The sequence below is a fragment of the Zingiber officinale genome, chromosome 1A (genome assembly GCF_018446385.1).
Source record: "Zingiber officinale cultivar Zhangliang chromosome 1A, Zo_v1.1, whole genome shotgun sequence".
NCBI lineage: Eukaryota > Viridiplantae > Streptophyta > Magnoliopsida > Zingiberales > Zingiberaceae > Zingiber > Zingiber officinale.
Window position 1 is genome coordinate 139,496,835 of NC_055987.1, and position 12,952 is coordinate 139,509,786.

General features: G+C 34.6%; 1 protein-coding gene across 1 annotated transcript in view; it reads right to left on the minus strand.

The window, feature by feature from the left end:
- LOC122035693 (trafficking protein particle complex subunit 8-like) overlaps positions 1 to 12,726 on the minus strand; it is a 40,028-nt gene extending 27,302 nt beyond the window's left edge. Inside the window, exons 1-7 of the mRNA XM_042594826.1 lie at positions 12,145 to 12,726; positions 11,967 to 12,061; positions 10,416 to 10,515; positions 6,161 to 6,259; positions 5,859 to 6,021; positions 2,606 to 2,723; positions 2,465 to 2,527 (exon numbers count right to left, since the gene is read on the minus strand). Of these exons, the coding sequence (XP_042450760.1) occupies positions 2,465 to 2,527; positions 2,606 to 2,723; positions 5,859 to 6,021; positions 6,161 to 6,259; positions 10,416 to 10,515; positions 11,967 to 12,061; positions 12,145 to 12,304 (798 nt within the window). The 5' untranslated portion in view covers positions 12,305 to 12,726. The remainder of the gene's footprint in view (positions 1 to 2,464; positions 2,528 to 2,605; positions 2,724 to 5,858; positions 6,022 to 6,160; positions 6,260 to 10,415; positions 10,516 to 11,966; positions 12,062 to 12,144) is intronic.
- Positions 12,727 to 12,952: the final 226 nt, after the last annotated feature.

Sequence of the window (12,952 nt, forward strand, 5' to 3'; positions counted from 1 at the left end):
ATGCTCTCAAAAATACTACCAAACTCTTTTTATCAAAGTTGCAAACTTGGGCATTACTTAAATATACTCAAATATTTGATCAACCAAAATAAGGTTTAAAATCTTGAGGCATGACAAAGTTTCAGTCTTTAACTGGAACACGATACTATTTCAGTATCATGTCGACTTTCTGATGCATGGTGCGGGTGATAACTTGAAGGTTAAAGGAGGAAGGAGATGAAGTAGAGAAAAGAGACATTACCTATGCCAAGTAGTATTATCGGATTTTAGTAATTTATGGGAACAATACATTTCAATTGTTTCACCAGGCATGGTACAAGATTTCAAATCATAATCCAAAAGAAGTGGCAAAACATTCATGCAGCACATCTTTTGGTTTGAAATTAGTTTTCTAATCATCATCAATTTAATTCAAAATAGATATAACCACTGTGCAAATCAACTTTAGAGAACCATGTAATTCAACAATCAAGCGTATCATTGAGTTTAGCTGTATGAAAATTTGCAATTCATGCTATGAATTACTATTTAATAAATTACTAAGCCCTGATACAAGAACATATAGCTAATCTCTCTCCTGTGTCATCAACAAAAGATACACTATTGCTAGCTGACATGCTTTGGAATGCATCAAAGCATATCAAGACACCTTCAAATGAATTTGACTAATGCTTCTTAATCAAATTTGTTATAATTTCATAACACATTTCTCTAAAATTTAATATGACTGTCTAATTGCTAGAGTTATATCTGTAGAAGTCAACATACTTCAAAGTGGGTCGAAGTATGCAGAGTGCTGATACTATATTATACAATAAAATGTTAACTACTATCCAATTGTTATATTCTTATAATACAAAGGGAATAAAGAAGTCAAATTCATTATTTCTCCATGTGTTGAAATGTGTCAAGTGTTGGTACAGAATTATATAATAAAATTTTAACAATTTACTATCTAATTGTTCAAATCATAAATTAAATAGACAAAGTGGAAGATAATTAAAGAATTAAAGCCTTCCAATATATCTCAACACCTTTTGACGTTAGCATTGACAATGTATGGTACCAAAAGTGTATCTGACTGTGACGTTAACCTTGTAAAGAATTATATCACAATAATCTTGTTTGATGGGACAAATATTAAATCACAACATTCTACAGTAATTCTCTCTTAAGTCCAAAATGTTTGTTGCTTCAGAACTTTTGATGGGTCTATGCAATAATGAGACAGAATCTTTAATAAATATGAACTTGGAATGCGATATATTGAATGTTAAACATTTGTAACAGGAGTTTCAATGAACTATCTAGGAAATCATATACATGTTGCCTTATACACCCGCATCTCACAAATTAGAGGAATGTACGAGTGTCACAAAAGCTTCTGCTAGTCAATGTAGCTCATGATCCAGAGTAGTAATTGTGCTTGCTAGTGAGTGGCTGTGGCTAGCACAGATGTCTAGGTATGACTCAACAACCTTAATTTTTAATACTTTGGCAAACATATGATAGTGATTAACATTTTAAGTCCCCATAATAGAAATGGGTAACTAAGAAATTTTGCTCTACCACCATAATTTGCATCCCTTGCTAGGTACATTATAGAACTTGACACCTCAATCTCCTCTGAGCCAAGACAGTCGCTCAAAAATATTGCTGCTCAATACCACTTGTCAGCATTGCTTTACACAAAGGAATTAGCGCCCAGGGCGTAGCACAGTGGGCGTATGACATCTCTAGCATAATGGTCAGAGGTCGAGTCCCCGGAACTCACAACCCGGTATTCACCTCACCATATGCCTCCTACTTACCTGCATTTACCTCCCTCTATATTTATGGGGCCGGCTCTAGAGGAGTCGTTAAGGAATTAGCCTTTGCATTATTCGAACCCTTAGACTTGTCTGTTTTAGGGGTCTCCCAACTCAATAGGTTGTGTTAGGATGCGCCAAAAAAAGCCAAAATATATCAAACACATTTAGATTGATACAATTTCCATTCAGAAAATAAAATTTTATTAAATCAAGTGTGAACAAATTTGGTACAATTAAAAGAACTCCACACCCATTTTGAGATTCAAAACAACTGGATTTTGGGGATGGGTGGCTTCAATCTCCAGTATTAAAATTATTCCAGAACAAGTCAAAGCAATGTTAATAGACTATTTCAGGATTTCATGGCTTTGATCTCCAAGTACTAAAAATTCTTCCAAAGTAAGCCAAAACAATATTAATAGACTATTTCAACTACTAAATCAACCTAGTAAAAGATGTAAGAAACACTTAAGGTGCTTTGGCTCTCACAATTCCCACAGGAGACCTCTTTGACTGCTAAAGTAAAACTATTTGTATCTGATAAGACATTATAGTTTAACGTATAAATACATGGCCAACACTCGTGAAGACCACTAGGACAAAAGATCAGCAAGTTCAATAAAACAATTGCAAACTTTTTGTTGCAATCTTACCCCATTAATATCCTCACGGCTAAGCAAATGAGCAGTATTATCTCTGTGCAATATATGGCTTCCCTGCATGCAATGTCTTTTAGAGAAATCAACAAGAGCTAAAAGCATAGTCATGTTAAGCTATTTTAACAACGAGCTTACATAAGGCATCCATGGAACATCCTTCCCATCATCACTCCTAGCTTCAGCAGAATTTATGCACAAGAATTTGCAGTTTGATCCAAAGGTACTCCTCATTTCTGCTAAAATATTGGAGACCCTTCGAAAAATGATAAATTGACCAATTCAACCATCATTAACATCGAGAATTTACTATAATGATAATTAGAGAACAGATTCAATACACAAAGTACATACCAAATCAACAGTGTAAAGATGCCTGCTAAAAAGGTAAGATAAAATCACAAGGGAAAAAGTTTCCATGTAATTTTCATGAAGAATGCAAGAGAACATCATGTTATCAGAAGCAGCAAAATCAGTGCAATCACATTTCCACACTGTGAGTTTGTCTTCCTGGTTTGTAATTTAAGTCAATGTATCATTTGTACCATGCCAAGCGCATGGCGGGAGCTTCGTGCGCTGGGCTGCCTTTTTATCATTTGTACCATGCCTAGATTTTTTAATAAATGGACTCGCAATGAGCTAGTCTAATATCATAATAATCCACCATCAATCAAATAAATTTACCTACACTTCATGCATCGGATGTTAATTATGAAGAAATATATTAGCAAATGTCAACTGATTTATCATTTGATCATTAGACGAGAATTATATTAATGGAATCAAACATCTACTCTTTGTATATAATTAATTCACAATACCAAGGACCTGGTAATACCTCATCTAATCCAACTTTCAATTTCTGGAAATACATGGGTGCAGAGGAAGTGTCATTAGCAATCAAAAATTGCTTCACTACGATTGAAAAGCTCTAAACCAGGAAAACCATTAACGTTAATAATCGCTCAATCCTCACCTAGGCAAGCACTTCAGTGCTCATCGAGAAGGTGAGGCCCAAGCAAGGTTTAAAATTTCGACCTATGTCAAGGTTTCGGTCCCATACCGGAATGATACGATTTCGGTATCGTATCGTGCCATGCCGATATGATTTTAGTATTTTTTTTATTTATATATAGTAATTATTAGATAAATATATTTATTGTGTATAATTTAAAAATAAGTTGTATATTGATTTTATATAAATTCCCCACTATTAAATAACTCAATATTGTTAGAAAAAATAATTAAATATAGTTTTCTATAAAGAAAATTGATTTATCAATCATTCAAATAAAAATTAATACATCATAATATGTTACCTTGCTAATACTAAAAGGAGTGGAGTAAATCAGATGGAAACGTTGGTACTTATAATATTTTACTTAAATAACCTCTATAATTCTCCAATACCCAGATTATACAATCATAATTATATAAATTAATACAAATATGTTATTTTATATATAATAATTATATAAATTAAGTATTTATTCATTTAATTAATTATTAATTTTAAAAATATTAAAATATCAATTAAATATGAAAACAGTAAAAAAAATAAAATAATTAAAAATATATCAGAATATAAATTAAATATTAAAACGGTAAAAAAATATAAAATAATTTAAAATATATCAGAATATAAATTTAATTTATTAGAATTTTATAAAAAATTAGAATTTTTAAATAAAATTTAGAATTTTTAAATAAAATTTAAAATAGTAAAAATAATTTCATAATATCATTTAATAAAATTTATTAATTTTTTAAAAAATTTAAATATATTTTTTATATTTTATTGAGGTAATTTAATTAGGATTTATAAAAGCATCTTCAAAATATCACACTTAAATGAGAATTATTTAAATTACAATATTAATTTTGCACAGGACATGCCCGCGACACGCGCCCACGATGCCTCCGACAGCACCAGAGGCGTCCGCCAATTCTTCCGGTGACGCCGAAAGCATCCCGCTATGCTTCCAGTTCCGCCAGAACATTGCATCACGAAGCCTCGACACCCGCGACGCCTCGACACCCGCGACGCCTCGACACCAGTGACGCTTCAGGTGCCTCGCGACGCCTCCGACAGCACCTGAAGCGTCCGGCCACACATTAGGGGTGCCCTGCTCGCGACGCACGCTCGAAATGGTCACACGTAGGGTGTCGATTTCGCTTGCCCAGCGGAACGATAAAAACCGTCCATGCCACCCGACACTAAACAGCATTTCAATCGATGGGCCCAAGTGCCTTGATTTCATTCTGGGCAAGAGCAACTTCATTTCCCTGAGGCACTAATGCTACACACTAGCATTGAGGTAGGTGGCTCTCTTTATTAAGGATAGCTAAACTTAGAAGCATTAATACAGTTTAATACTACCGAACTCATTGAAAGCAAACCACTTCAATGATTTTCTCAATGGAGGGTCAACATTGGAGGCTTCAGAGTTGAGTGGAACAAAAGAAAAAGTTGGACCAAGGTGGAACATGTAATAACCCCTAACTCCAAGGGGTGTCCATACCATGAATAAGAGTTCTTATATGATGTCATCTTGCATACATGGACTCCTATGTAACAGTTTAAAAAGCAGGTCACAAGTTGTACACAGTATCTTTCAGTGGACAGGGATAACTATTGACAGGGAAAAGTAGCAATTTGATAATTGGAGTTCCAAATTTAATTGGAAAACAATATTGTGGAAGATCAAGCTAGATAAACAATCAATTTAGAAAGATCCTAAAGTCACCATATTCAAGATACACACATCTAAAAGAGATGCTTCTAAAAAACAGTAAATCCAAAGGAAAAAAACTGTCTTTCAAAAACAGTATCCATCTTATCTTAAACTGTGTATGTTGCGGCCGGTGAGAAACTTCCGCGGAGCCGAGCCGGTCGCCCAGGTTCGACAATACTTGACCTAGTTAATCTTTTTTTTTTAATTGTGTATGTTCTTTTATAGAAGGGGAGTCTTGGCGCAACGGTAAAGTTATTGCCATGTGACCAAAAGGTCACGGGTTCAAATCCTGGAAACAGTCTCTTGCAAAAAGCAAGGTAAGGCTGCGTACAATGGATCCTTCCTCGAGACCCCGCATGGCGGGAGCTTCGTGCACCGGGCTGCCCTTTATGTTCTTTTACAAAAGCTACCACCAACCCTATCTTTAGTGGTGACTTAGCATCACATATTTGGTTTAGAAAAGGACTAAAAATTTGCTTAGAAAGTGTCATTTACTAAAAAATATATTAACAAATACAAAATTAAACCGAGAATATAAAAATTGGTGGTCAAAACACGCAGGTGAAATCAAATAACAATGACAAAAAAACAAGTTAATTGAACAACAGAGAAAAATTAACATAGTGTGGTAGCAATTAAAGAAAAAAGGAAATTACTTATCAGGTGAGCCATCTTGTCTGTCATGTAATACCAAATAATGCTTCAATATTTTTGGATCCATCACCCCATCATTAAGAAGCGGTGGAAATTGATCTGTGTTCAAAAGATCCACAAATCTGTTGATAGGTTGTTCATCTTTTGATGACACCACAAATAGACCTGCACAAATGTCCATATACATAACCATGCATGGGCATAAGAAAATTGTAAATCTCTTTTACATTACAGTCATGTCGAAACTGAATAGGTGATTACTCAAATTAAAGAATCAAAGACAATGATGAAGACCATTTCTTACATGCCACAGGGTGGTCAAAAGCTTCATGCTCTGAAAAAGATACTGTCCGGATAAGCTCCTTATTGAATGTCTCTATCCATGATGGGCATAAATCAGATCCTGATCAACATAGAAACAAATAATCATTAAGAACTGACTAGCTTCAAAGTATTATTAGGTATTGATTAGCAAAATGAGAGACAAAAATATAAATTACATTCCAAAATATAGAGATAGACCAGCAGAGATCCAATATTTCCTGTCAGTATTGGCCAATATTAAGTTTCCTAAATTTTAACGGGTACCACTTGATAAAACTGAAATGAGAAATATGCTGTCAGTACCCATTGGAAAGGACAAGAAATCACAAGAAGTAAGATTTGATCTATCCTCACATCCAAAAGAAGGTGCAATGATTGGGTTAAGACGGAAAAGTACTGTTTTTTTCTCATCGCTGGAGGAGATTATAGCCCATGAATATATAATAGCCTCTAGGCCTACCTGATATTCCAAAAAATAGGCATGAGACTAAGAATTATAAACATTAGGCATCCTATCCAGAGGAAAAACAGCATTCAGTGTTAGGCCAATAATTTGATCATAGAAGTTTTAAGATTAAGTTCTAGTTTCAGATTTAAAATGCTAGTCAAAACAAAGTAGTTCTGGTGTCAACCAACATACATGCCTCTGCACAGGCTGTTGTTAGTCAGCACTGATTATCAAGAGGAAAAGGGACATGGAGAAGAAGAATAAAGAGGGAGAAGAGTTAGATGAAGAAAAAGAGGAAGAATATGGAGAAATCGAGAATCCGAAGATGACAAAGACTTACTTGGTCACAATCAAACCCTACGCGAACTAGATGAAGTCTTCCTCAATTCATTAACAGCTGCCAACCATCTCCAACATGGTTTCAGTCATCCGACCACATTCTATTGATATTATCATCTTTCAATGGAATTTTGGTGTCAATGCAGGGGCAAAATGAAGAATCAAATTTAATTTTTTGATTACTAGAAGTCCTTAAGCTGATAAATTATCTACGTACAACTTACCAGGATTATATACATATATGGACAAAAAAATGCTTGGCAAAGATAATAAAGACACTATATTATCACAAAAGTCCGAAACATAGTCATCAATATGAGTATTGGGACCAGAACTTAAGTGTAGGTGGATTTGCACAGTAGAATCAGTGGGATCAAAATCAGTAAAGGAAAAAAATGAAAAAAAAAAATAATTTTTGCTTAATAGATACAATAAGTAGCCCAGTGCACGAAGCTCCCGTCAACGCAGGTCTATTACACGCAACCTTACCTACATTGCAAAAGGTTATTTCCATGACTCAAACCCATGACCGGTCACATGGCAACAACTTTATCGTTGCACCAAGGCTCCCCTTTTGTTTAATAGATACGATGAAAAAAAAAAATTAAAAAAAAATACAAAAAAAAATTGAAAACCTTATATGATGGATGCTGAATTTGATTACATATCAGCAAAAACAAGACAACTAATCACCACCATGCCAATAAATAATTTAAATAGCATCATATTATATACTCACTATTATTTAATCAGTAACATTATAACAAATAATAAATAATGTCCCCGCCTAGTGGGATAAGGCTTGATTGTTGTTGTTATTATAACAAATAATGTGACTATTAGTATCAAAATATTACAATTGACTTATTCATTTTTAATCTAGATCTAATAATATATTAACAGATATGTAGTCATAGAGTCTGTAATAGCACATCAACTATATTGTGTAATTAAATACATTGCATGATTAAATATGTAATAATATATCAGAGATTACTTATTATTTGACAATGTTAATTAACAATTTAATAAAATACTAACAGTTAATTATTAACTATACATGAATGACAGTATTAGTTACACATTCTTTAACAGGATTAAATTATTAAATAATTATGTAGTAATTAATAATATTAATAATTAATTAACACATCCACAGTAATGAAATGCTTCCACTTTGGCATGTTCACTGCAGTCTTCTCAATCTAGATGGCAAGTTCTTGTTTACCATTAGTGCATCCATTTAACATAATTAAAGTTACATAAAATATTTAAAATATATGAAGATATTTAATGATATCAAAATATAAAAAAATTAATATGTCCGAATAATGCTTTCTCTTCCTTTTTTGCCATAGAAGAAATTAATGAATTAATAATACATTAAAAGCTAAAACTGTTTTGTATTTTAAAAGTAGTGCAAGTTTCTAATTAACAAGCCAACATCATTGCAGCATGCTTTGTTCCTATGTTTCCAAATTTAGTAGTCACATGACTTCTTTTTCCTTCTCAGCCAATGTATCTTCCTCTTCCACGAACTCACAACTGTGTTTTTTTCTTTTCTGTGTGTGTGCGCGCGCACACACGAGTGGGTGGGTGGGTGGGTGGGTGGGTGGGGATTCATATCTCTCTGATTTCTATTGAGATCAATTTGATTTGTGACTGTCTTTTTTTCCCTATTCTTGCATACCTCCAAAGGATCAATAGCATTGCCCGATTTATCAGCTAATCAGATTGGTCTTTGCCAATTCCCATCTAACTCGGCTGATCGGTATTTTGATCAGCTGAGTTTGCCAACCATGGTCCCAAAGGTTAGAATGCAATTGTTTACAATGATCTATAGAAAAAATAATAATCAGACTGAATTCAAAAGTAAATTTTCATGGAGTAGGTATGATTTTCAAATCTTCAAATGTGTACAAGCTTCTCAACTACAATATCCTTCCTTAACCCTCCCTCGAACAGAATATATCATGGGACTCTGAAAATTGGAAAGGTAAAGTGACAGTATCTACTCTTAAGTTGAGGATTTAAGATAGGGAGAGACTAAGTAAAGATAGTAATACTCCAAGAGATGCAGATGGCAAAGAGAAAAATGAGTTAAACTCTGACATCTACAGGAAATGAAAAAAAAAATAGGAAGATTGACAAAAACTAATCTATAAGTTGCCACCAATTGAATGACAGACAAAAGTGAGGTTAGAGTTCCAATAAAATTATGTTGTGAGGAGAGAAATGACAGCCCGGTGCAAGAAGTTCCCGCTATGCGGAGTCCTGGGGAAGGATCCATTGTACGCATCCTTACTCTGTTTTTTGCAAGAGGTTGCTTCCAGGATTCGAATCCGTGACCTTTTGGTCACAAAGCAACAACTTTACCGTTGCGCCAAGGCTCCCCTTGTGAGGAGAGAAATGGTGGAGATTAAATTTTCAATCGTTTTACTGAGAAAAGGAAAAGGCATCGAGTGAAGCTAGAGTGAAATTCTGACATCAATTTCTAAGAGGGGAGAGATGGCAAAAAGTAAACTAAGAAGGATAAAAGAAAGGCAAAATTTGAAACCTGACAATACTTCCACTTTGCGTAATGAGGAAAGAGAGAAAGAGATGGGGGAAATTGATATGAAGGCAAATGATTGGTTCCTATCTGAAAAACTCTTCTGATCTAATAGGCTCAGGATGATTATGGAAAAAGATGGCGACCACAGTAGTGGCAGTACTAAGGTTGTAAAGAAGAATATGGAAAAGTTGGTAATGCCTGACTACAAAAGTTTATAGAAGGGATAGATGAACATTAGCAGCAATGTTCCCATGGTGATGTTCTCATGGCCAGTTGGAGAGGGAGCATAGGATGGATAGCAGCAGCTGCTGAAGTTGGAAAATTTTGGGACCTACAGGTAGATATACTAGATGGAGCGGGATATTGAATCATAATGGTACCAGCAAAGGGAGATCAAGTTATCCCATGTCAAGCTACAATGGTTCTCCAGAAGGAAAAGGTGAAGGAAGGGGAGGTCATTGTCATCCCTAAGACAGTTGAAGAACACTTCGACAACAAATGAGAACCTACTCTTACATGAAATTGAAAGGGAAAAGATATTGTATTTTTTGTTATTCTCAATAGGAGATTATGAGTTACAACCACGGATATAGAGCATATAGGCCAAACTTATTAATCAAAAATATTGGTTTGTGGCTAAGCCTGTTATTCCATTATTTCACTGACACAGTTAAAACAACCTGAATGTTAACCCAAAATGGTTTTCAGTAAGCCTGATTTCCCAATTAAGTAATATGAAGAAGCAATGCAATTAGACATCAATCAAGCCAATGAAATGACTCACATATGAAAAACAATCTTCTATACTGGTATTACAGGAAAGAAAAATGCAGGACCCTATGCATATGGTAGACAAATAATATCAAATTCATATGATTATAGAAGTCATCTCACTTTTAAGTAAATTTTGAAGTTCTGGTGGCTCAGAGGTCAAATGAGGAAGAATATTTTGGTTGGCATCAAGCACCACCTGCTTCAAATGCTCTTCAGCAACCTGCTAGCATATGGCCAAAGGTGAATTTTGACCAACAAAATGTCTTTAATGTAAGTTATCTACCAATGTCAAGCTAATCATGAATCAAGAGAATATACATGTCATTACTCCATCTATAAAATGTATATGTTGTTTCCTTTTAAGTGATTAACTGGAACCAAATTTCAGTTATAGCATTTGCACCAGGCATTTGCCAGTTGTCAACATGAACCTAGTTGCTAGTATATGCCATAAGACTGTCTCAAATCCACTTTGAATCATCACATGCATTGCCAACATATATACAATTGAATACTTGAATATCTAAATAAAGTGAATATAACCATATTGTGAGATGAGAAACATATGCAAAATATATGAGCAAGAACAGAAAATTGAATATATAATATAAATTTCAAAAACATCATAATAAAGATAATTTAATGCCTGCAAAATGACAACATTTCAAATATCATCATTTTATCAAAGGCGTATTATAAACTATAGGTACTCTTAAGCCCGAATATTTATAGATACGTTGATGTGTATGTAATAGCATACTTGGTAGATACTTCTTAGATGAATTAGTTACTAAACTTAAGTATCTATCTTCAGAAGTAGATGCAGTTTGTTTCTCTGCTTTCTTTCTAATATGATCTTACAACAATGGGCTATATGCTATTTCATAAACAATAGAACACCACTACCTATAACAGCTGATTGAAATCAGCATGTGCATTGGTCATGGCATGGGAAGGAGTTCATAAGTATGATAGCAGCACTAGTACTGAGAAAATAACAAAAAAAACAACGGAGCCATGGCATCATTACAAAAATCTGACACTACATAGTTCATTCTCCCTCAATCTTTCCCAAGTAGAATCATCCAAGCAAAATAGTTGTGTCGAATCATCCAAGCAAAATAGTTGTGTCAAACCATCCAAGGCGTAAAAGATCACTCTTCATATATAGCCTACATTGTGGCTCATATGAAGTGTTTTCTCTTTATATTTTCTTTTCTAAATCCAACAAAATGCCCAGTATGCCAAAAATCAGCTTGAAACAAATCATTCCACTTTAGAGCAGTTTTCATCCACACTAACATGTAACTGTCAGGAAGACCTAATCCATCTAAAGATTTAGTCATACATGCAAACATATTACAAAAAAAAAAATCCTAGCACACCTTCATATCATCTTAATGCTTTGATATTTAGTTACTCATGCAAATCACTATATTATCAGTAAGATTCTAAGTTCTTTAAAGAAAACAAGTTTTTCAAAATGTTAGATCCCCAATAGCACTTCTTCCAACAGAAAATGAGAGCATGAATCTCGTACAGGTTAGTTTGTTGATGTCCAAATGCAATGTCACAATGTCAAATGTCATGATACTAATTAGGAATAAAATAATCACCCTCTCATAATGAAAACAAGTAGAAACTGTCGCTATCAGTAGTAATTGATCGCACCTCATCGTTCTGAAGGTGTATATCACAAGCATAAGCCAAACGAAGCTTGAACAGCTGTATCCTATAAGGTTGGTCGTTTGCAGTACGAACAGGAACTAAAAATGGAGGATCTTACATGATAATGGATCTGACCGAATCATTAAAAAAGCATAAAAATGAAAGGTAGATGATTTGTCACCATTCAGTTTAGTGAAAGACGAGAATGGTAGAAGCAACTCGACAAAATTCAGCCCATTCTTCTGGCAAGCATCTTCCGCAAGCGGAGTGGTCCGTACCATTATCATAGGGCTTATCTCTTCCTGCAACAATCTTCCGAAATATGATTTTAGAGGATCCATTTTATGTTCCAATGGAAATGAGCTCACAATCCCTGAAGATGCCTCCGGTAATTTGTCCCGGCGAGAAAATAAATCCTAGCTAGCAAAAGCGTGACCTATGCCAGAAATGCTAATATTTATGGAATCGGCCGATCCGATTAGCATCAACAAATCAGGTTGCCACTCGATGTTTGCCGAAAAATTATCCGAAAGGCGATGTAAACGCAAGCAATTGAAATCAGTCAACTTGCGATGAAGCGTCAAATTGACGGGAAGTCACCGGAGACAAGCGGATCCGTCGCTGACACGGGAGATTGGAGCAGAGGGAAGCACACTGGTTGAGATTCGAGTGAAGCTGCGGCGAAGACGAGGAAGATCGAGCACCGTAGGAGGACGGAGACCCAATACCCAATTGAGGACAAAAAGTTGCTCGGAGTTTATGTGTTTTTCAATATGGTCCTCGAATATTAAACTTCTCAAAAACTTTCTTTTCTTGAGTGCAAACATACAAAATTGCACATCTTTTCACCCTTCACCTGTCATCATCATATCGCACCGTAAGCTGATAACTATATGCATTTGTCTAGTAAAATATCTAGTTAATTAGGAGATAACAAAGTTATTATAACGGTAAAATGGAGAAAAATCCTCAATCTCATTCTTAATTGC